This window comes from Battus philenor, unplaced genomic scaffold (assembly GCF_028537555.1).
Source record: "Battus philenor isolate CCGP_79_NKW_IND1 unplaced genomic scaffold, ilBatPhil1.0.hap1 SCAF_10, whole genome shotgun sequence".
Lineage (NCBI taxonomy): Eukaryota > Metazoa > Arthropoda > Insecta > Lepidoptera > Papilionidae > Battus > Battus philenor.
Genome location: NW_027181662.1, coordinates 7587829 through 7612569, shown reverse-complemented (window position 1 = coordinate 7612569; position 24741 = coordinate 7587829). Strand labels below are relative to the sequence as shown.

At 33.0% G+C, this 24741-nt stretch overlaps 2 protein-coding genes across 2 annotated transcripts in view; one reads left to right on the top strand and one right to left on the bottom strand.

Moving 5' to 3' along the window:
• The window catches only part of Nse1 (Non-SMC element 1), an 11643-nt gene extending 5385 nt beyond the window's left edge, over window positions 1–6258 (top strand). The window contains exon 6 of the mRNA XM_068767782.1: window positions 6049–6258. The gene's annotated coding sequence lies outside the window, so the exon portion shown is untranslated. The remainder of the gene's footprint in view (window positions 1–6048) is intronic.
• LOC137926885 (uncharacterized) overlaps window positions 1–24741 on the bottom strand; it is a 25278-nt gene extending 537 nt beyond the window's left edge. Inside the window, exons 1-31 of the mRNA XM_068770623.1 lie at window positions 24738–24741; window positions 23614–24667; window positions 23289–23529; window positions 22855–22972; window positions 21732–21986; window positions 21070–21653; window positions 20843–20997; window positions 19918–20112; window positions 19310–19433; window positions 18558–18711; window positions 17570–17793; window positions 16090–16300; window positions 15559–15755; window positions 15304–15468; window positions 14485–14691; window positions 14093–14297; window positions 12232–12418; window positions 11950–12127; window positions 11064–11285; window positions 10353–10520; window positions 9703–9801; window positions 8651–8725; window positions 8475–8578; window positions 7681–7730; window positions 6388–6586; window positions 6038–6250; window positions 5486–5627; window positions 4219–4363; window positions 2976–3154; window positions 2001–2222; window positions 292–375 (exon numbers count right to left, since the gene is read on the bottom strand). Of these exons, the coding sequence (XP_068626724.1) occupies window positions 292–375; window positions 2001–2222; window positions 2976–3154; window positions 4219–4363; window positions 5486–5627; window positions 6038–6250; window positions 6388–6586; window positions 7681–7730; window positions 8475–8578; window positions 8651–8725; window positions 9703–9801; window positions 10353–10520; window positions 11064–11285; window positions 11950–12127; window positions 12232–12418; window positions 14093–14297; window positions 14485–14691; window positions 15304–15468; window positions 15559–15755; window positions 16090–16300; window positions 17570–17793; window positions 18558–18711; window positions 19310–19433; window positions 19918–20112; window positions 20843–20997; window positions 21070–21653; window positions 21732–21986; window positions 22855–22972; window positions 23289–23529; window positions 23614–24667; window positions 24738–24741 (6360 nt within the window). The remainder of the gene's footprint in view (window positions 1–291; window positions 376–2000; window positions 2223–2975; window positions 3155–4218; window positions 4364–5485; window positions 5628–6037; window positions 6251–6387; window positions 6587–7680; window positions 7731–8474; window positions 8579–8650; window positions 8726–9702; window positions 9802–10352; window positions 10521–11063; window positions 11286–11949; window positions 12128–12231; window positions 12419–14092; window positions 14298–14484; window positions 14692–15303; window positions 15469–15558; window positions 15756–16089; window positions 16301–17569; window positions 17794–18557; window positions 18712–19309; window positions 19434–19917; window positions 20113–20842; window positions 20998–21069; window positions 21654–21731; window positions 21987–22854; window positions 22973–23288; window positions 23530–23613; window positions 24668–24737) is intronic.

The window sequence follows — 24741 nt, the reverse complement described above, 5'->3', positions numbered from 1 at the left end:
ATATATTACACGTTTGAAATAATTTTTAGAAAATTACTTCAAACATCATTGGTTAAACAAACCAAAAAACCTGTGATGAATAAGATAATTTGTTATAGGTGACAATACAGTCTGCAGGTATCTATGGTAAACAATAATTAATTTTAATGTAGTAATTAGAATTCTGAAACACTATTTTCTTATAGTATTATTATATCATTTATTAATTACGATACCATTGATACATATTCACCCGTTTAGCTTTAACAACCATTTTCTATTAACGTGTATACATCATATATTTTACGTTACCTGTGCTACGCCAAAGCTATCTTCAGGTCCTAGAACGTCGTATATAGATTCTGTCAAGTTCGGATGCACTGTCAACACTTCCACCTGATAAAAAATGTATAACGTCCAGTAATATAATTTTATCGGATGTACGATAAAATATGCTTACTGTAAGTTAATAAACAAAAAAAAAATCATTTTGATACCTTTGATTGTTTGGGCATTGAAATTGGCTACTGGTCACTAAACTACTAACTGATTAGACAATGTACGATAAAACAATAATACGAATGAATAAAACTCGTGATAGCCCATTGCTTATAAACATGAGTCATAGTAGACAAGTGGTATTCTGTTGTTAACGCTTGTTTTTTTTTTGGTTTGATTATTACTACGTACTATGGGTATTAATATGACACGACCCTGTGCACTCAACACCAACGGGCCTATGGAAATAGGTCCTCTAAAAATATACATACAAAAACAACTCGACATACCCAAGTTCTGTTTGAAACAATCAAGAAATGTATATTTGAATTTCTCCTATTACAAATAGTGTGTTCATTATGAATGTAGTTTTAATCTTATATAATGATAATTTAAATCACTGCAATTTTATTGTGCACAATAAATATATTTTAATAATTGTTATATTAAACTTACAAATCTCAGTTATCAACATATATTAACTAGTTTGTTTATAAGTTAAGTAAAAGTTTCTTACAATATAATATTTCTACATATTATATTACGAGTTTTAGGTTTGCATTCAGGTGTATGACTGAGATCGATAGACAGGATTTAGAAAATAAGTTCTTTACTTTTTGAATAGCAAATGCATAATCCTCATTAGTAAATTACTTATCTCTAATTTTAGAGCAATCTTCAATATCATTTAAATTGAAGCTGGTGAATGATATATAGTAATTTCTGTCACAATGGTGTATGTTACTTAATGAAAATATGTTACTAGATTGCAAGTTAGAGAACTATGATTATGGAAGCTTCTTTCAAAGATAAATAAAAAATCTTGTAGGACACCAGTATATCGTAGGATATATGTGTATCATTGCCCAAGTCTTGTGTCCCTACACTAAGAACGATACATGCATCTATATAATTTGTTTAATTATAAGATCATAATATGTAGCAAACATATTTTCATGAGAAGAAGACCAGATGAGTTCAATTCAATATAAAATGGAATTAAAGAGCTCCCATATATTAGTATATACACTTGTAGGATGCTAAGTGTTTTAAAAGTGGACAAATGTGTGACTCTTTTAGCTAAAATACAGATGTGGGTATCATTTGGGGTGTAAGTAGGTAGTCAGCCCCGTACCTGCATTCGCTTAATAGTCCTACTATGCCACGCTTACCGCAAGCACTGTCTCGAGTTTAATTGCATTATAGTGTCGTTTGTATATTTTTAAAACTGTTTACAATATACACGCAGTAACTTAAATTACTCTGTGCAGTTTAATACGTAAAGGTCCTCATGTGGGAGCATTAAACATTTCAAACGAGGGTGTCTAATGCGCCCTGATCTGAGAAGAATTTTCAAGATTTATTTATCTTTAAAACAGTACTACTACTGTAAACGAATTTCTCTACAGAAATCCATTCCCAAGCTTTGTTATCACTTAATTTTTTTTACACTGTAATAGGATTTTTTCCAAGTTTTTGTTACAAAATAATCATGTATTCATACATACATGTATGTAACTCACCTCTCCTCTATGTATGAAGTAAATACACTGATCGGAATCACCGCGTTGAACGATGTAGTTTCCAGGAAAGAAAACGCAATGCTTCATCCACATAACTAACATCCTTTTGAAATCGTCGTCTGTTCTGCTAAATATCACAGACTCTCGGATGTGGCTGCCGTAAACCGCTTGCATCACTTGACAGCGAAGTCGAAACGGTAACTTGTATACTAACTCTGGCATCTAAACAAGAGTAATCAGTAATTTTTCAGTCAATAATTTTAAATGTAAGTAATTACTTCACGAGTTATATATTCGTATTCTTGTGTATTTTCTTTAAACTAAGGATAAGTAGTCATAGCAGACACGATAAGTAAAAATTATAGATTTTACCCTCACATCAAAATTTTAATCATTCGGTTTCCATCAATGAGACTTAATTTCGTAGCGTCGCATGGAGTCTTCCTGGTCTCTTATTATTCCGACTGGAAATACGATTCGAGTTGCGGGTTAACGGCACTTCTTTTCAATATGTTCATGTTCACCTTCTCTGATAAGATACCTTTCTCTACTGAACTAAAGTTTAAATGGTGACGCTTAAGAAGCGTGTTCCAGAAATGAGCTATCCCCCAGGATAGGCCTAAATCCATGAGCTTGTTTTAAAGATTTCGCTGTTATATCCCTCGTTCCTACCTCCACTACATATAAATTCATTATGTATTTATTCCTAGATATTTCCTTGACTAGGTCGAAGTATTTATTCACTTTTAGTCGTGTGGTCTTTGTGTATATTTTTTTCTCATTAAGAAGTAAGTTATAGAACTGTGTGTTTCAATGTTCTTAAAAATAAAAAGTAAGTCCGTTCTAGAAGACGTCACCTCCATATTTTCTGGGACTCTTTATCGTAATATTACATTATAACATTTCATGTCTTAAATGTTAAAACATTTTAAATTAGGCCATTGTGCATAAAATCTAGAAGTTTTAATAGTTTACTTGTCTCCCTTGCTGTCGGTTCCACAGTTCGCAGACGTAATCCCACATCTTGTTCATCTGGTGTTCGCTTAGGTCTGTGTCTCGGAGGCCGTCTTTTAGCTCGTTTATCTGGTAATCGTATGCGATGCGTGAAGACGAGTGCGCTGTTATCATTGCCGACATTTCTGATATCAACAGACCTATAAAGACGTCTTATATAAATTCTAACCTTAGGTCATCAGAGTATTAATTATTCATTAATGGGATACAAGGTTTTACAGCATTGAGTACTAGTATTGGAAGCGTATAAATATCAGTTTTTGTCATTCCACTAATGTGGGCTATCAGGAACATTACTGCATTATATATTTATTCATTTTCATTCATGCACGAACCATTATTCAACTGTTTATTGCAAAACTTAGTTACATACCTATCCAAAAATAAATGGTTTCATATTATAACAAAGAATCGTAATATTGTAAGAAAAATCGTTTTCAGAATTCGAATTATTATATATTATATTTAAATTAGTTATTGTTTATCATCTGTCACTGTTGACTTTTTATTGCCTAATTAAAGTTGGCCTGTTACATTTCAATAGAATAGATAAATTAATGTGACATTTCAGAGTGATCACTATATACAGGGTGATTGGAAATAGATGTAAAAGCTTTAAAGATTTTTGCTGAAAAAGGAGCTTCACATTTGCCTCTAAAGCTTTTACATGTATAACTAATCACCCAGTGGCATCTAGCGGAGGATAGCTAGTAAACTACTTCTTATTAGCCGATGGATGCCTACTGCAAGACATGCTGCCGTTTGTTAAATTTTATAATATTTCCTTATATACTTCCTTATGTACTAGACTCTCTTCTTAATTACTTAAAAGTTAAATTCTGGCGATTTAACTATAAGAAGAAACTGCAGACGAAATATTTTCCTATAAGGATTCTATGATACAATATGGAATATATTGCGATAAATAGGATCATTGGCAAGTTGGAGTAACAGTTAGGCCACATAGCGAGCAGAACGGATAGCCGCAGAGGCCTGAAGGTTCTAGAGTGGATATGACGGAGCAGCAAATGAAGCGTAGGACGTCCACCCACAAGTGGACTGTTCAGGCCGCTTCACACTAGTCCTTTTGGAATTCTATGGGGAGTGTCCAATGTACGTACGTGTAGATGGTGATGATGATGATCATTCATTATATTTATTACCAAATATGTTTTAACCTTACCGTTTACTAAAAGTAAGTTACCTGTGCAAAATTTTATTATGATAATAATAATTATAGTTTCGATGACCTCGAAATCGTTCTGCGAAGACACGTCACCCGTTCCGGTTATCGTTAGTAAATTTATCATATACCATAATGATGTTATGTATAATGAGAAATATTTTCCCTGTAAATAATTTAATTACTCACTCAACAGTTAATATTGACGTATTACATATTAATATTAAAAATTAAAAAGAATAGGAAAAAACTAAGTAGCTTTATAGGTAGCTAAAAAAGGATCATTCGTTTATTTACTGGTGTTTTTATTAGATATAGTCATAGTACAACCACAGTCCAAATATCTAACGCCAAGCATTAAGCTATTTTCGCCATATGTTTGCGATATTTGCTATTTGGCATTCATAAGTTCGTTGAATGAAGCAATAGAGCCTTGAAATACTAAGCCTAATTATATCACAACTAAGTTCGAGTGTTCTGGAGTCAACTCGAACCCTGTAAGTAAATACTCCATCGAATAGGAAAACCGCCAAATTTCTAGGTCCTTTTTGTGATGCTCCTCGGAGTGACCAGAGCAAGACTGAGAAAGGACCTTAGCGTTCGTGTTATTATCTATATAGCATCGTTTACAGCGACCACTCGTATACATCATAATAAGTACGAGATGTGATTAAAAAAATACGGTGAATGAATTTTTATACCAGGAACTAAATACGTTCGATAGTCTAATTCATTCAGATGTCAGGAACTTTCACAACTATTAGAGTGAGGCCATATTCGCTGTATTTGTCACGCAACATTGATTTTAAACAACACGTTAACATAAAATTTTGTTTCCAAGTTGCAAAAAAGTGTCCAAGAAGCTTATGAAATGTTAAAATTAGTGTAGGGTGATAATTACGGACATAGTTCCGTTAAGGATGTGCATAGGTCGGGGGTCTTCGACTTTCTTCCGAAAACGTGCACAGTAAGAAAAAAAAGGTTGGATCAAATAGGTAATTGACGATTTGGGAGCTTGCCGCGGATCCTTGGGGACCTATGAAGGAAAGCGTTTGAATCGATGGTTTGCAAACGAGACAAGTCAGCAAGAATATCGCATGTCAGATTGAAATTAAAAGGACGTCTTGATACAGAACCGGACTCCATGGTCAAAGTTATAACTGGAGATAAAAGTTGGATATATTGCTATGACATTGAAAGAAAAATAGAGTTCCCAATGGAATATAAGTGTTTCTTCTCGCCCTGAAAATGCACGGCATCTGTTAACAAAAAGTAGTCTTTTTTTTACCTCAGTGTAATGAGCTCGTAGGTTTAATTCGTCCTTGGACATCCAGTTAGCCGAAGTGCAATGCACTGGAGTTAGGCAGGACAACTTGAAGAATAAGCATGCGTTTACATGCGACAATATCGATGCCCATATTGCGATTGTGCTATTAATCAATTTGTAATTAGCATTAATAAGAGAAATAATGTAAATAAAATTACTGCAATTTAATTTTTTTTTTCGAGTGTATTTGTAGTTTGTTTTTGGCACTTTATGGAGAAGTATCCTCTCTTAACATTGTTTGAATTCACTGTGTGCGTGTTAAGTCCATTGCGTTTTAGATTTAGATGCTGGATGTCGTATATTTACTTAACGACTTGCTTAATGAGATTATGGAGGCCTCTATGCATTGTATTGTTAATACCAGCTATTCGGGCTTTGGGTTCAGTGCTGTACTTTTGGTTACTTCTTCAGTTTACATAAGAATTTCTCAAGTATATTTTTAATATCTATTCGTGTTGTTTATATCTAATATCATAATACAATTTGATAAAAAGATGACCTAAAATAACTTACTTTAATTTCAGAAACAGATTTGCCGATCCAATGGACATCTTTCTATGTTGTCTGTACGTGAAGAGATACGTTATTCTGAAGAGTTGAGGCGTACGCAGATAGCAAAATAGCGCATTTTGTAAGTTTGGTTTTAAATTAAACGCAAAAGCTAAATAGCTTATTGGAAAAATAGACAAAAAGTCCCGTCTTCTTAGAAACGTTTTCGAGAAGTACCTAGCAAAGAATTTAAACTGTTATTCTATAATAAAATAAAAAAAAAACAAAATGTGTATAACTAGTTTTATTAAAGATACCTTAATTTATATAATACTTGAAATAAATATAATGAGTATATATTTTTTGGTACTTACATTTTTCGTACTCTTTTTGGATTGAGAACATAATCTCCATAGCGATTGGTATAACCTGTATGCAGGTCTAAGAATACCTTATAAAGAAAAATGCCGTCGAACACAGCGCAAATGTAGAAAAAATAAACGTTAGACATAAATGCCATTTGGTACACCAATATCATAAAATCCACATACGAAAGAAACATAATAAGGTAATCTGAAATTAAAAGTTTTAGTTATCATTTTTACTAAAGGTACACTTCTGGACATAGGTCTCCGCCGTAAATTCACAAAAGTATCGATTGGAAGCAGTCCGCGTCCATCGATACTTTTGAGAATATACGTATAGCTAGAGAGATACGTAAAGCTTGGTGAACGGTTGTGCTTGCTGATCTGTTGTCTAATCTCAATTCCTTCCACAGTCGGTTCTGCTCACCATGTGGTCGGCCCACCGCCATTTCAACTTGTCAATCGGTGGAATGTGTTATTTTAATTCGTCTACAGATCTCATTCCTGATTCTATTTTGACCATAAGTTGACTTATTCAGCGATTGTGAGCTTGCCTGCGAGGTCCAATGCAAGAGTCCACATTTTTCAGCTTATATTGGTCTCAGCTATTTGAGACTGCCACATGTCACATTGGTCAGATTGGTGGAGAGTTCTTTTCCTTAGAGGAAGTTGCGGAGGTGACCCGACTTGCCACCGCAGCTGTCGATCCAGTTATATATACCAACGTCGGCCAAATTGAGGACGAGGTGGATGCGGCCTTTAGTGTCATGTGTGCGTGACACGGTACTGGCCCAGATGCTCATGAGTCATGGGGAATTCCCGAAGTAACTACAGTTTTAAACACAAAGAGAATCCCTAATGCACCTGTGACCCAGAAGTGGACCAGCCTGAGGTGCACATAATCGTTTGGTGTCCCATATTTAATAGACAGAGAGCAAAGTGGGAAACAAAGAAAATGGCAGAAGCAGCTAGAAAGGAAGATAGAAAGCGGCAGCATAGCTTCCTTGGAGATTGCTACAATCGCCTCATATACTCTATCGGAAAAAAAATCAATATAAAAAAATAAATGGAACATAATAGAATAAGAATTGTGATGAAGTCTGGGAGGTGATGCAACAAAGGTAGGTAAATAAAAGTTTGTGAAAGAAATGTGAAGGACGAAAAGGGAAGAAACTGCAAAATTTTAAGAAATCGGAAATTTATTGTCATTATCAAAGTCCTTATTTTACCTCATTTATTTAACCAGGCAGAACTGCTGTCGTTAGAAGGAAAGAAATTAAAAAATTATTTCAATTAAATTACCCATGAATGTTACAAACTTGGAGTCGGGCACAACACTGCTGCGAAACCACCTGTAAAAATATTTACTTTAAAATATTCAATTCATTCAACATATTATCAAATAATAAAAAAAACCTTTTATCGTTTATTCACTTATTTTCGGATAGGGGTAATTATAATGATCACTTTTGTAAAGCAAGTACCAGAAAAGCCCAGTTTGATAAAAACTTGTATCGAGTTTGTCTATAATAACATCCATTAATTTTAGCGACCTAGGATTGAAATATCGATGACGGTAATACTGCATTTATTGGTGACAAGGTTTCGTTATGAAGAGTTGTGCAGGCAAAAAACAGTATCCCTATGGAAATTTATTTATCATTTAAAATACTATATTTAACCAGATTTAAGAATCGAGCTGCTCTTGGTACGTTTTTCTATTATTCAACGACAAGCCCAAAACTAAATAAATATATATGTAGAAGATGTGAGATCATACAAATTTAAGTTTTAATCCATTTTCTTGTTAGTCACTAAAACGCTTTTAGTTTTACGAATGACTGATTTATGAAAAATTGTTTTTGTAGCACAGATTATTACTTAATTGTTTTCAACTGCCCGCATCTGATTTTACTTATATTTATTTAAAAAAAACTTGGATTTGTATGTCAAACTCTCACTGATAACTAACCATAGACTAAATCATATGTGAAATAAATGTTTAAGTTATTTTTGCCTATTTTTTATGATGATGACAACATTAACGTAATAATTATGCAAGTAAGGACTCAAAACATTGTTTATTTTATACAAACCTGTGGGGTTTAAATAGTAAACACTTGGCAGCAATGTAGTGTACGTTCCAAGTTGACGTAAAGGATCTCGAGGCGTGCGACTCATTTAAGCTCTTATCAGGACTCTGAAAGTTTTATTTTTTATTACGCCGTTTATTTAATTCCGATTATTTACAAGTAACTGTTGTGAAACTTACATCATTGTAGAGAATAAAGTCATAATCACTATCTTCATCTGCACCCGATTCGTATGTCAAAGAATACGGTTGTATCTGAAACCGATATGTTCTAAGGTAATCCTTCTTTACAAAATACAAAACTATAGTATGCGAATCGAATCGTAATAAAATAAAACTGTAGTGTTACCGAAACCGCTGTACCGTTTCTTAGGAAAGCGGGGACGGATAGTCGCCGAGTAAAAATAGAGCACCGTCACTACGACCATTGACGGCGGACCGACAGAACAAAGCGTTCGATAGTACCCTCGTTTCGCCCCGCATAACTAAAGCACGGTCTATACCGTAGCAATTCATTATATACTAATACCGAAACTACTATTTCGGTACTAGCTTTAAATGAATTGTTTCAATTATTGTTAACTGATGTGGTAAAAGGTTCTGGAGTTGACACCACAGACTGGCAAGCGCTGCATAAGTCAACCAATCATAAGGTTGGCAACTCCTTTTTAACATCGCTGGATGCAGGCCGTTTCCAACCTGTCATTTGATTATTCATGGGGGAGTACTATAATCGACGGTGGACCACCTACTTAAATTATGATGATATTATGATGATATTTTAATCCGATTAAGACAACCGATCGATCCGAAGTATGGCCATCTCGGGCCTATTCCTAACGGACTATCTAGTAACAGTCCTCTTTCCGATGCCTTTGGTCTATAGGGACTCCCCACGAGACACCTAAGGGCTCAGCTTCCTGCTGATCCAGTGAAAAATGTAAAGTAAGTGTAAAATGTAAGTGATAGTTTTAATAAAGCGGCTTCAACGCACTGAATAGTATAAACTACGTACTTATAAAGAAGAGTGACCTTTGGTCTCCAAAAAAAAAATCGTTGAGATCTATACGAAACTCCCAATATATGATCGTTTGAAATGTAATCAATCATAACATGTGAGTAAATATTTTTTGTTTAATAAAATTTATTCTATATTTACAATGCCATATCATTAAAATCACGGGCAAGTGATTTTTATTACGACGTCAAAGTCACAACAAGTGAAAACTTACTTCAAGACTTGTTTTTTCTGACATAGCCGTCGGCAGTACGTAGTCTTTTGTTGTTGAACTAAAAGACTCCTTGACTTTTTTCAACACTGAAGGGTAGCTCTAGAAAAAAGTGGTTATTAATAACCTAACAAGAAATATGTATGACTAATTTGTAGAGGCATTAGGTAAAATCGTTTGATGAAGAAACTTAATTTTTTAATGTTTTCAAAAAACCGTTAACGTCAATATAAATATAGGTTCTAAGAGAAAACAGGGGAGATGAAACCTTTAATTAACTGATATGTCATATTAACGAGATTTACGTATTACATTACTTTAAATAAAATGCAAATAATTAAGTAATCTCCGTGTAGTTGAGGCAATTAACATTAAAAAGGTGAGTATTTATTATTAATAATGATTTTGAAAAGATCATTTTGAGTTTAGGGATAGTGACATAATCAAGAGATAAACATTTACGTTTTAAAATTAAATTGTAAAAATATATAAACCATAGTTCTAATTTTATATAGTATAGACATGAGCTTGATGACATGCTTTTTCTATTTATAATCAAATATCAATGTCATTCGAATATAATTCCATGATATGAAACCTACTCCTGTATAATAATAACACAATGTTCAAAATTCTTAACTTGTAAAATGTACCTTTAAAATGGCATAAAATTGGGTTCCGGGTATACTCAACAAGTCTATATTTCGAGAGGCTACAACGTTTGAAAGGGTTAAATATCTCGAAGCTCCCCGAATATTTCCAAATATTCCACCTGGTCCCATGCAAGCTTCCACTTCATTGTTATCTGATATTATGTCCACCTGAAAAATTATTAGGGATGACAGCAATTTTTTTTTTATCTTTGCGAAATTAGATGCAAGACAAGTGAAGTCTAAGACGTTCAACCACAAGGAGGAAAGAAAAGGTAGGGATGATCGTCTAAAGATACTGAATGCAGGCAGCTTTCAACTGGTACTATTGGAAGTCTATCGGAGAGGCCTGTAAAAATAGACCTCTAAAATTTCCTATTTTTGATAAACATGCAACGCTTAATTAATGAGAAGGGTAAAAGAGCTGTTATTAATTCTTTTTGAAATTGTTGTTATTTTAATTCTACTCCCACAATGTATACAGAACTAGTTGACATGACAATTGCACATGACCTAGTTATGGTCGTCGGAAGACATTGGATGCAAGCCGTATCCACCCGGTCCGGTTACTAGAAATTTATTAGGGAGGCAGCTTCAGAGGTCTAATTTATTTTGTGCGTGTTGATTACTTTTTGTTATTTCTACAGTTTAAATTGGACATGTTATAAATAAGTTTAAATAAATTTCGTTGTTTTTAAAAATATCAATACCCACCTTTCCTCTGTATATTATATACATGCTGCTTATTACTTCGTTAGATCTAATCACCATATAGCCTTTTTGAAAATATTGCTCGTTCAACTGCTTCGCGAAAGCCCGAAAGAATGAATACTCAACGTTCTCAAACAAAGGTATTTCTCGTAATGTTTTCTCATACATATATAATACAGCATCTTCGTTTAAATTTGAATGTAGTTTTCCAAGAATTGTTTGATGCTATAGGATAATACTTTATTATATTAATTTGATTACAAAGACTACGAACTATAAATAAAGAAACATGAGAAACGAAACATGGTGTATGACTGTAAATGTAAACACTGCTTGCAATAAAAAGTAAAATTATAATTAAGCTACATGGATTATTCGAAAATCAAATATGTTGGATAGAAGTAATTAATGCGACCTTTTTAATTTAAGATTATCAAAAAAGTATAGATTAGATTAATGTAGCGATTATTTTACTTAAGCAATTCGTATATTTTCATAAATTTTTATATTTTTTGCCGTTAAGTCTTGTCGTCAAATGTTTATTAATAAATATTAATTTATCTTACCTAGGCATTTACACGTGGTTTTAAATTGTCAATAATTTAAACATTATAAGTTGTAAGTTACCATCGTATCGGAACGCTGATCTATTGAGAAGAACCAGCCATAAATTTAACATTTGTTACTCTTTTAAATGAAATTCAATAATTTTTAAGTGTGAGTCAACAAAGTTAAACACACTTTGATCAAGTAATAACTCTTAAATGCTATAATAACACTTATTTAATAACTTTAAATTTTAGATTTAAAACTACAAAAAGGAGAGTTGAAGACACCTTGTGTAAATTTATTACAAATGCGTACACTCAGACCCATGAAGAATACTCACTGACCAACCCCCGGTCCTTTTCCATTGATACTTCCAATAATCCAAAACAGAACGTTTCAAAATCATGCCAATTTTCTCCCTGTTTAAAAATAATTCTAAATGTTTCAAATTTTCTTGAAACCTTGTTACCATCTGGTCAGCCATTGCTTTTAAGGAAGCCATTCTCGCATACACGTAACTAAAACAAAACTCATATTATTTTCTTGACATTTATCAATTCTTAGAAAGGCTTGACGTTAACAGTCGAATAAAATATACAACTGATTAAAAACATCTACCCACCCGAAAAACAGAACGCCGTGTACGATGATGCAAATGGAAAGGATCATGTGGGTGGTGTCTTGGGCAATGATATCACCAAACCCGGCGCCGCTAAAACTTGTGGCAGACCAATAATAAGCCAAAAGATACGCCTTCGTTGGTGTTAGGTTTTTTACTTTGAATGTTTTTGCTTCATCTAACCACGACCCTGTCACACATAATTAATATACAGGATGATTGATTGTAAGTTCAAAATAAATGTATAATTCATTTTTCAAAAAAAAACTTTAAAGCTTTTACACCTATTTTCAATCACCCTTTAGAGTCTTTGATAAATGTTACATTCTTTTTTTTTCTATTGTAATGCGAAGGGCTTATAATTTCTGGCTGTACTTCTAACCGATTTTCTGCAGGGATTAATAGTAAAAAATAATTAATTGAAATATGTAGTAATACCAATTTAGAAAATGCTTTTTCCATGTCATCTTTACGTTATTATTATTACTAAAACGTTCAGTTTTTGGTAAGGAATTACTAAAGATTAATGCAAATTTATTTCATTTGGGTATGAAAATACCACAGATACCCAAACAACAAAGTAAAATCCTGATTTAAATATTTAAAGCGTGTTCTGCTCTTTTCCGTTTAATAGAACGGTAATTGTAAGCGTAATTAAAAGAAAAAAACTTTTAATTTATAAACAGCATCTAATTTACACATTTAAATCTTTTACACGCATTAACAATCACCCTATATGTTGACAATTACATTACAAGTAACCAACTAACTTTAAAGTTTTGCGGTAGAAGAATGTGGATAATTACTAGTCCAAATAGCTTAACCTAGAAGAGGTCTGCAAACTCTGGCTCGCAAGCCACACGTGGCTCTTAGAATACTGGTTTGCGAGAGTAATCAGGGAAAAAAATAATATGAAAACGAATATTAAAGTTTAAACATTTTTTTAAATCTCCAATGAAATCCCTGGACATTGTTCACATTGGTTAAGTATTTGAATATGTTTATTAAATATCTTTCTGTTATATTTAACGATATGTGATATATTAATGATGTATTTGAAAAAAACATCTAATAGATTCAGGCGTTACTTTTCGGAAGTCCATTCTAAGTAAGAAAAGGACTAATATATAGCTACTTCCGCTATGTAGCAGAAGTCACACCGAGACTCGGTGTTTGGCACTAATCGGTATAACATTACTCCTGAGGATGCCCCATGGAATGGTGAAACACGTGTCGAGTGATTTAACGGTGGTAATAGTGTAATTCGCATTTTCAACCATGCAATTTCCAACCTTTTTAAAAAAAACATATATATTGGTTATGATCGTTGGTTGTGAAAGTTTATGAAACTTTTTTTTGTCTCACGAGGAATTCCTACATGATGTACCCCTACCATTGCGGGGGGCAACAAATGGCTTATCCTGGACTACTACCAGCTAAAATCTCGCGGTCTTTTTTGATGTGTTTTGTCAAAAGTAAGCTCTGACACAATACTGTATTTTAATGGCAGTAGCTTAGTGCTTCAACGTCTTTTAGTAGAGCTGCAGTACTCCACTTTAAAACATGAAGAGGCGAGCAAAATTAGCTCGCGCGTCACCGCGGGGCAAGAGAGTACGAGCGGCGGGTTATTCTGAATCCGTCGCCAAGGTCTTTTTAGGAGGGCCGAAGGAAGACCGTGTTTTAACCTTCCTCGATGCCTAGGACTGCATTTGAGAAACTTGGATGTTCTTTCTTTCTCTTTCTGCGCAGCTTCCTGCAAAAATACTTAAGTTTGGCGACCCCTGGTCTAACTCTATGGCATGTTCCCCTGGATAAAATGGTAAAATTAAAAAGTTGAATATCGAATATAACATAAAATGCATACCAAGATGACATATCATATTTCCCTCGGGGTTGTAGATTGATGCCATTAAAGGGCCTTTCTTTGATAAAATATCTAATCTTTTATTAAATTCATTTTGATCCGAAGCTTTGACGTACGTACAGGATATTGTAATCAAAATAGATGTGTATAGATTCAAAAAGAATATTGTAAGTAATGTAAATTGCACCACACACATAAGATAAGCCTGGAAACAGTTGCTATGCAATTAATTTAATCAAGTCTACATTCTACTTTTCTAATTCATTTTTGCATTCGATAATCTCATATTAATTACATTCATACAAATTCTAAAATATAATGGTGATTGTAGCTTCAAGCACACTACAAGAGTTAGATACTAATTGTAGAAAACATTTTCTTAATTATTTTACCCGTTTTAAAGCTCCAATCGATTCAGTCCAGAAGACAGCATACAATTTATGAATTTGCAGAACATTTATCATGCGTATCATGCAATGGTACATATGATTATTAATGTTATGTTCCTCTTCGGTATGATTTTCGTTATGCTTCGGAAAAAAGACCTTCCATAAAGCGTACCAAGGAAAACAGGTAAGAAAATCCACTACAAACGCGTTCTGCGGCAAAATATACTAATATAAATATGCTTTAATAGCAAGTGCCTACCAGGTGTTTGTTTAAATTATATAGTAAACAATATTATTATCGTTTTATAATACAATTACTAAGAATACAGTTATAAGGCATCTATAACAAATGATCATGCCAACGGTACTCTTGGAAACCCTTAGCTCTAATCACTTCATAGGCCATCCACCCAAGTTATTAAAGAGCTCAGCGGCCTGTGGCGTATTCATAGGGATCTCGACTTTAGTTACGAGTTTAGTTTCGGACCGAAGCCCCATGCACAGGTCCGATCAGGTTCGAAACATTCTCTTTACCACAGTAGTCAAAGCAATATACACCGCTAAATATGGACACAGATGGCGTGCGCGATAATCTTTTTAAAAATGGTCAAAAACTTCAGCAGTGAAGGATACTATGCAAGAAGGAAGTGTTTTTATGGCTCTGCCTCCACGAATCCGTGGAAGCTGTTGTTTGAAATAGAGCAAACAGTAGTATATATATCGAGAAACCACTTAAATACCTGTAAACGAACATAACTCATTTCTTTTAGTAAGAAGTATAAAAAACTTTTTCAAAAAATATATGTGTGTATGCATACTTACCGATATATAATTTTTTGCTGTCAAATACGGATGATAAATTAATTGATTTTTTGCGCCATAAAATGCAACATGCAGCATCAAATAGACGTCTATATACGCAATCGATTCGAAAACCAACAATAACGTATTATAAGTTCCATATAAAGGAGCCATTGAAACAACAATCTGAAAATATTTATATTAATAACTGGATATCGCTCGTACGAATGTAAAAACTTTTTAATTAAGCTGTTTATGCACAGTGAGCTATTTTACCGGTATTAATAAACACATTATAAAAGCCGTGGAAATGCGAATAATAGCCCAAGTCTTGAGAAATATACCATCTGGTCTGATTGCTATAGGCATAAGCAAGTACGGAGTTATTTTATTAAGAACGGAAAATTGATTGAACGATGTGATATAGCTTTCGTTCTTTCTTTTATAGTCGTTGTATACGTTAATAAATGAATCTGAAAATAGAAAAAGTTTTGAACAGAGTACGGAGAAAGTTCTGTATGAATTAAATCGAAATATCTCAATAAAACATTTTAATGGAATCGATTTATTTCCATGCCATCCTATACTCTGCTTTCGTTCACGTGGTTTTTACCATCTACTTTTCTTATAACCAGTACTTTATCGAAAATGTCTGATTGTATGCTGATTACCCTTGGTTAGGGAATGTTTAAAATTTATGACTTTAGCCTTATCTTACAAAAACATTTGAATGCTTAACAAAAACGATTTTTTTTTTTTGCCTGGCCAGAATAAGATTTTACGAATTTTTTGTACTTTTGTACTTACCGTCTAGAAAATCTTGTAAGAAGTTTTTTATCTTTATTTTCGGACTTTTCTTATAGAAGTTATAATGTTGATAGTAAGTTTCAGCGGTCTGTAGTGCTGCTTGATTTTTGATCATTTTTAATTCTTCGAGAGTAAGTAAACCGACATGTTCCTTCATTTCAGGAAAAAGATTAAGTGCCGAGGTGTATGCAAAGTGGCTTATGCTTATGAGCTGTGAATAAGAGTATGTTATGTTATTTATTTATAATCATTCATTTTTTTAAAAACCTCTTATTAATTTCATTATTCCTTTTTATTTCTCTTCCGCAGATTTTTAAAAATTTAAACATCTTAATCTTTCGTCTCGTAATAATATTATTTAATTAAGTTTTTTTATCAAAAGAGTGTATAAATAAGGGATGGTCAAATTTTTTGTATGAATGATATCACCAGTAAAAATGCATTTATTCATGTTATTATCAACATAGGAACATATACAGTGACCTTCTGTACGTCAAGGGAAGAATACCAGAAGGGCCCAATTTGATAGAAACTAGAACCAAATTGTTTCCATATGATGGCATTCTTCAACTTAAAGCTACAAAAAAACTGCGTACCCTGATTTGAAAGGAACCCAAAACATATTTCGAGGGTTTTGTTTTGCATGGTCACTTTTAAAGCAATAGCTCTACATTGAACTTATTGTAAAAACAGGATGTATTCATCCTAAAGGATTTCTATTGTTTAAAAATATTTTACGCACTACTACTATGCTACTATGTTATATGACGGAAGTTATGCTGCTAGCTGGCTTTGGCTTAGTACAAATTCATCAATATTAAGCTCACGGAAACGGAAGGTTCGCGAGCTAAAAATTTTACGCTGGGTCTTATCTATCTTAATGCAGTTACAACGAAGACGTTTGCACGAAGGAGGACTATATCTGTGTATGTGTATAGTAATGTGCCTGTAGTGTAGTGTAAGTATTACGAAGCGAAGACTACCCGGCAGTCAGGAAAATACGGACCTCTCCTGACCGCTCTTGCTTGAATGCGGGTCCGATATGCAGACGCTATAATAGGATTTGTTTACAAGTTTTTGTTTACAGTTCTTCTTAAATTATGTTTATTCAGAAAAATTACACGCGAGGGTATTGTAAAACTGTACAGTTGCGAAAAAAAGTTACTAATTTTATGAAACTCAGAGAAACGTATAACAGGCTTATCTAGGCTAGTGCTAACCTTATGTATATCACTTGTTTTTTCGTATTTACTATTTAAAAAAAATATATTCAAATTGAGATTTTCGTTATAAATGTCACTGTAGTTTTAATTTTTATAAACGTGACAACCAGAAGAGGCTATTCTAAATAATGAAGTTTCAGTTTTATATTTTTTTGGAATTGATTGACCAAAATTGTTTTTCAATTCCATTCAATTGTTGATCACCCCTACTATAGCCTAATTAAAATGTGTATAGCCATAAATGAAAATATGATTACTTTGCAATGAGTAAGCGTAACGACAGTGTTCACAGCCGGCACGCCATACAGCATCACTAACAAACCAAGATGATTTCCGGGTCCGATGACCCGTTCTTTCTTCGTTTCCCTCATATTTTTTGATGTTACTAAACAGTAACCTCTCTCGATAATGTACAATTCTCTTGAAATTGTTCCGCCGTAGTATACTATTTCACCTGGTGGAAGAATTATGTCCTTTGCCACTGAAAAAGTATGTAAATCTTAATTGCGTAACTAAATCGAAATATTCTTCAATTGAAATTAATATATTTAACCTAACTTCAAACATTTGTTAAATGTTGAAAGGAAATAATCGTTTGACGCTTTTAATTAATTTTTCTCTTCTTCTTTTTTTTTTCAGCCAATAGACGCCCCCAGCAAGGCGAATGTCTCCCCAAAGATCGCCACGACTACCTGTCCTGTGTTGCCCGTATCCTGCGACTTTCTACGACATTAATTATGTCGTCGATCCACATAGTGTGGGACCTAGCCGCGCTGCTTTCAATTATCAAATCAAATTAATTTGATAGATTTTAAAAAAATCATATCATTTTACGATATATAGCGTACGCCTCAAAACAACTAAATAACGTCCTATCTAAAAAAAACTCCCACTTTTAACATACAAAAGTCGTTTCTTAGACTTCCTTTTAAGAATATTTACAGCGTTACTTTGAGCAAATAATAATAATACTTAATAATTATCTAAACGTCATCATCATCAACATTTCTGCTGTAGGTCAATCATTACTGGAGATAAGTCTCCCCCTAAATTTCCAATAGAACCAGTTGAAAAGAGCCTTCATCCAACGTCTTCCGATGAGCTTAACAAAAACGTTTGTCCACACATAATATAATTCCAAAATAAACAAATACTTTAAAATCTTATTTTTGATAGATATTGGTATAAAAAAGGAAATGCATGATGATAATTAATAAATACGATAAATAGTTATAAGTTACATACTTTCAGTAAGCGTTTGTATATACGCTTTGTTTTTGACTTGGAAAAATTTAATCGACGTCAAGGCTTTAAATCGTGCTTGATGTAGAACCTTCCTCCGTAATTCTGCAGGCACTACTTTTGTGTCTAACCAACACTGATCCGTTAATTCAACTCCCTAAAACATATCAAATTTAGTATCTTTAAAACGTATCTAAATATAAATGTGTAAAAAACTTTTGATTTTACGTTGATTTTATAATATTCCCACTGCTGAAATACAAGCCTCCTCTTGGAGGAAGGATTTGCAGAGCAATCCACCTAGCGGGCCTAACTACCTCTGAACATTTAATGATTTAAATAAAAATGAATCGATAAATGTTTTGCTAAGTACAAAAACTACTTACACTATAAAAAATTGGTGCGACGTATTTTCATACAGAGAGAAAAAATAAAAATATCAAAAGAATTTTTTATATTCCTACACAACCAATAAAGTGAATATTAACACCTTTCACTACAAAAAAGCAAATTATACTGATGAAAATTTATACATATTTATTTACAAATTATTGCACATGGAAAAAAACAGGCTTTTGTACTCTTTCTTTATTATTAACACATAAAATCAATAAATATAGTGACCACTCTTAAATATGTGTTGATACTTACCTTTTTTTTACTTACTTACTACGGTGACTTCCCTCTGTAAGAAGCCTGTTAGAACAGATGTATATAGTGAGATGTATATGAGACATGTTGTGTAGTATATTTACCGAATTATACTGCCATTGCAATTCGTAGAAAGCCATAATTCTAGATTTAATTGCACGATGCATATTATTCTCCTTTAAAAATTTATCTATTGTAATTATCACTTCCAGGAACGCTGTCTTCGTTCTAAAATATACGTATTTTTATAATTCAAATAACATACATTTCTTTATGACAGTAATTATGCAAAAATCGTTATACACTATATGGAAGTATATTTTAAAAAAATATTAAATTTAGTAATTAGTCATCAATAATATAACATTGTCACTGCCCACAAACAAGTTAGCTAATAATGGGCTTTGCGTAACATAATAAACTGCGATTGCCAACCCGTCAAGTATGGCAATTTTGGTATGTCCCTACATATATCGCCTATGCCCTGCAGTGAACGTCTACAGGCTGAAACCACTATGATTTGAAATAATGATTTTGCAGCTAGCATTGTTGTTTATTTTAAAAATAATATTCGTAGCAAAATAAATTGAAAATCAACATTTACCAATTGCAAGAAACGCATTTATATTTCTGAAGTAAAAAACTCTGAATAATTTTGTTTATTAAAATTAATTGCTGAATATTATGATAAAATGCGGTAATAATCTTTTACCTGGACCAATGGGTTATTACAGAAGAAAACTCCGAAATGCAATAGCCTGTGAGCAACACGCCATAGAGACTCAGAAAAGCAACCAACCCCATGTCGTGTTTATCTCCTGGGACAAAATCGCCGTAACCAACAGAAAGAAGGAGCGTAGTTGCATAATATATAGATGTTATAAGTGGAAATTTGGTTTTAGATGTGCTAAAAGTATTGTATTTTATAAATGTACTTAAAATTTACAAATTATAACCACTTTTGATTGTTACTGGTTGACCATTTATAACCTACATAGATAGATATTCTGTAATAATAATGTTTTCGTTTTCTAAAAGAAGATTTGTATTCCGATGTGAGTTCCTTATAAAGTTTATAACTACACGAGGGGCGGATTAACAAGTCGAATTAGCAGTGGCTATATAGCTCGCAGAACAGAAGAGCGCTGAAGCGTTCGGTTCTGAAACGGAGACCAACAAGAGTATAGGACTTCCTCCCACAAGTTAAAATAACGGTCTTGCTAAGTTTCTAGGAAGATATCTTATATTGGACGCTTCTACAGCTCATACTAGCAGCAGCTCATATTAAAAATCTATGGGTTGTCTAATTAACAGCAGTGAACGTTCTACTGCTTTGGTTTGGTCGAATTAAAAAATGAAAAAACATCATAAAATGAAATTCCAGTATAATTTGGTTGTAATTACAGTCACTTAAAACTAGATTTGAACTTAATTACAGTGCGACCGAAACCCATCCATTCCATGTTTTAGGTAAGTGCCCTCTGAGATGGGGCGTACCATCAACCTCACAACGTTCGTAGCGGCGGCAGTTAGGCTTTTTAATTCTTAGCGATTTGCTAAGTCGCTTTACAGCTGTTTTCATAGCACTATAGCAAATAAAATACTCTTATGACTTTATTATATATTAAAATCTGTACCTTAATTGTATTGCAAGAGACTTTTGATTATTTTCTGTTATAGCACGAGCAAACCATGAATTTTGTGAACAACGCGCCACAAAACACGATTCCATGAACAATATTACACCGCACCAATAACACAAAAGACTGACAAATGTGCAGTACTTAGCTACCTGTACATAAAATGAAGAGTTTAACTTTATTTTTATTTTTAATTAAGTGATTATGTATTACCAGTCTTTTACCTTAATTACTATGGTATTGGACAAAAGCTTTCTTTCCCATTGCTCAAAGAAACTTGACAAACGCCAAACAAGACATAATTTCGTACCTTTACATAAATAAAATAAATGGTCCCTATAATCATCGTAGTACATGGTTGTTGTATGAATCGTCACTATATACTCCAAAGGTATTAAAGCAAATATATCCAAATAAAACGATGGAGAATTTAATCTGTATTTTAAGATATCTGAAAATTTCTTTATGTGTTCTTTCTTGGTCTTGACGGCGGTGACGAGGGACATGAAAATGTTGATTGTCAGAGAAATCGAGGTCACTATTTCAGCATAGAAAAAGAAACCACCCGGAAACCGTCTTTTAATTCCTATAAAATACGGATAAAGAATACAGATGTAAAGAACAATCATTAGTATATATAATTCCCAGTATTTTGTCAGATAACAATCATATTCTAATATCCATGGGAAACTTGAATTTAGACATGTAAAATTTAAAGTTCTTTTTTTAACGTGTTCTGATAGAATGTACAAATCCAAACAGTGTTCGTCTAGTTCATTGCCTTTTGTTAAATCGATTTCTGTTTTTCCTGTCGAGATATATTTATAGATTATTGACAAAATACTTTTGAAAATAAATAATAACTAGTATATTTTTCATAATTTACCTTGCTTGTATCTTAGCTTATCTTTCAAACATTTTATACTACTCTTTTTACGGTCCTTTGAGACGAAAATATTTAGTAAAAATTGATCATCGGAAGTTTCATTTTCTTTTTTTTGTTTGCTTCTATAAATACGGTTACGTATTTCTTTACGAATATCTCCTATAAGGTCTGGGTACGTTATCATTAGTTTCGTAAAATCTGTCTTTTTCAATATCTGACATTCTACGTAGGTAGCAGCTTTGACCGTACATCGAGCTGTAAGCAGTAATATTCACAGTGCGATATCAATAACCAATCTAACTGAAAAGCTTAGCAATCTTTTATCAGTATATCAGAGGTGTCACTTTTCTTAAAGCAAGTGCACGATTAAATTTTTACGAAGCGAAAGGCGTGGATTTGTTTTTTCCTTTACAGGTGGATAGGAAAAAGAATAAGATAATACATAGTTAAAGGTGTAACTGGTAAAATTATAATAAATAAAAACATTTTAAAAAAGTGTTACCTACTAGCACTGACCTACACCGGGGTTCAACTTAGTGCAAAGTCTTAGTTGTACGATGAAAACCAATGACCAAAAATTAATATTAAAAAGTATATCTTGTTTATTCAATAATTTAATTATATATTATGTCAAATATATTTATTGTACGACGCTGTGGTCAAAACAGACATTTACACTATACAGTTCGGTTATGTTTCTGATAGAAATTTTTATGAATTATGTTTGTAGTTCCACAACAACCTTGGGACAAGGCTCTTGAATCAACTCTCGAGTTTAGATAGTATAAAGTAGTTTGCGTTATAAACATCATAGGTAGTATCATTAAATGATACCTTGGAAGCTCGTTTAAAAAATGAGCTGATTTTCGTTCTTGACAGACCTGTACCCTTCAGGTATAACAATTCGAGATTATGATGTTATGCCTCTCACTCGAACCTGTACTGCATACTAATCACTCTTTAAATATACCTAATCATATCATTGACTAGGTCGTAGCGATAAATCATCTTAGTTGTGAGGTATTTAGGGTAAATTAACCACAATTAGACTTGTCACATACAAGATTTACTCTAAATTAAATCATAATTAATACTGCAAAGTATAAACTTCAAGATTGCATACCTGGTATATTAAGTATTAGAGATATTTCACCAAAGCAAGTTCCTTTGGAAAACGAAATCATAGGGCTCTCGTCGTCTTCATCAGATAATAATTCCACAACGCCATTAGTTACGCACACCTTTAACAATTCGATGGTTAACGTTTAAACGTATAAATCTTATTTTAATTCCATTATATAATTTACATTACAGTTTAAAGTAATCAAATGGTTTGACAGTATATTTTTTTGAAACAGAGAAAATTCATAACAGCCCAAGCCAAGATTCCCGAAGCAGCCATTGCGTACATAATTTAAGTAAAACTAGGTTTAGAAGGATCTTTCGCACTCTAGCACTTAATCCCACTTAATACCTAAATGCCAATAAGGCAAAAATGTAAACCAAGACCGCAAAAAATAAAAACTAAAATCAAATATGAATTAAAAAAATAATTACCATTACAGTTTTAGTTTCATCATGGTTATAAATAATATCGCCTGGTAAATAAAAACGATGAGTCATCGTAACAGAAAGGCGTCTTAAAAAGGCCTCGGGTAATTTTCTAAATATCAATGAACTGTAAAGTGGTACGGCATTTAAATCGTAACAAATTTCCATTTGCAATGGAAAAGGTAGAAGTTTTAGTAGCTTTGGCTTAAACACACCAGACTTCTCATACCAAAGATCCTCGTAATATCTGAAATTATTATTAAAAATAATAAAATTTTTACAATGAAATATAAGCTATTGATAAATAAGGTACACTATTGTTATATCGTACCTGATTATACGGTTCGTTGTGCAGTCATCCATTTTTATTAATTGAAGATGATTTTGTATCTTCTTTAATTGTCGCACATATTTAGCACGGCGAGTTGTTATAGTTATAAATTGTGAAGTCAATGATCCGACAAATACGATTGTTGTTAATAGAAATCCCACTAATATGGCTGCTATAGCTGTAACTCTCTCAGGGGTTGTTACCGGATAAAGGTCACCAAGCGCATTAGTAGTAAGGAACATGAACGACCAGTATGCGCAAATGAAATACCAATCAAACGTTGTTTCTGTTGGTAAATATATCGCTGCCACCGACCAAGAGGATCGACTTTTGTGTATGTTATAATTTCTATATGCAAATAAATACCATATGCACGTCCAAGTATGTACGCATAGAACAAAAAGTATCAGATATTGTACCAAAAATGTTGTCCACTGATTACTACCGGCCTGAGATGATCTATTGTAAAAGTATTCTATTATTCTGTATACACGTATTGTTGCAATAATTGGAGATATTGTGTAGAAATCAAATAAAGAATTATCCGGATCTAAAAAATAGAAGAGCGTATACGGCATCGCCAGTATTATATCCAGGATCACACGATAAATGTCAGGTTCCATAAGGTTTAGTGTTTTGCGCCACTTTTTAAAGAATTTCAATCCGACTATGATAATCACGTCGATAGAAAAGATAACATTTAGAGAGAACAATAATATGATAATCCAAAATGACTTCTCTAACCGACGACAAAATGTATATAAACAGGTCTCTAAAACATAAGAAATAAATAATACGGAAAGGATAAAAATTTTCCACGCTGGATTACAGTATATCAACAACGCATATCGAAGCTTTTTATTGCTGTAGTCCGATCTTTGTTCTTGTAAAATTGCGTAAGTCCTTGGTTTCTTTTTGTTTTCATCCTCCGAACCGCGAGAAGGATCCTCCGATTTCCCAACTTCTGGTGGATGTTTGAACATATGTTCTCTATTCATTTTATTCCTATATCTGTATACATCCAGGCTCGAGCCGTCGTTATTATCGTCATCACCTAATTATTTATAATTAACCAGCGAATCAATAATTTTAAAATCAATATTTAATAACAAAAATTAACTTACTCAT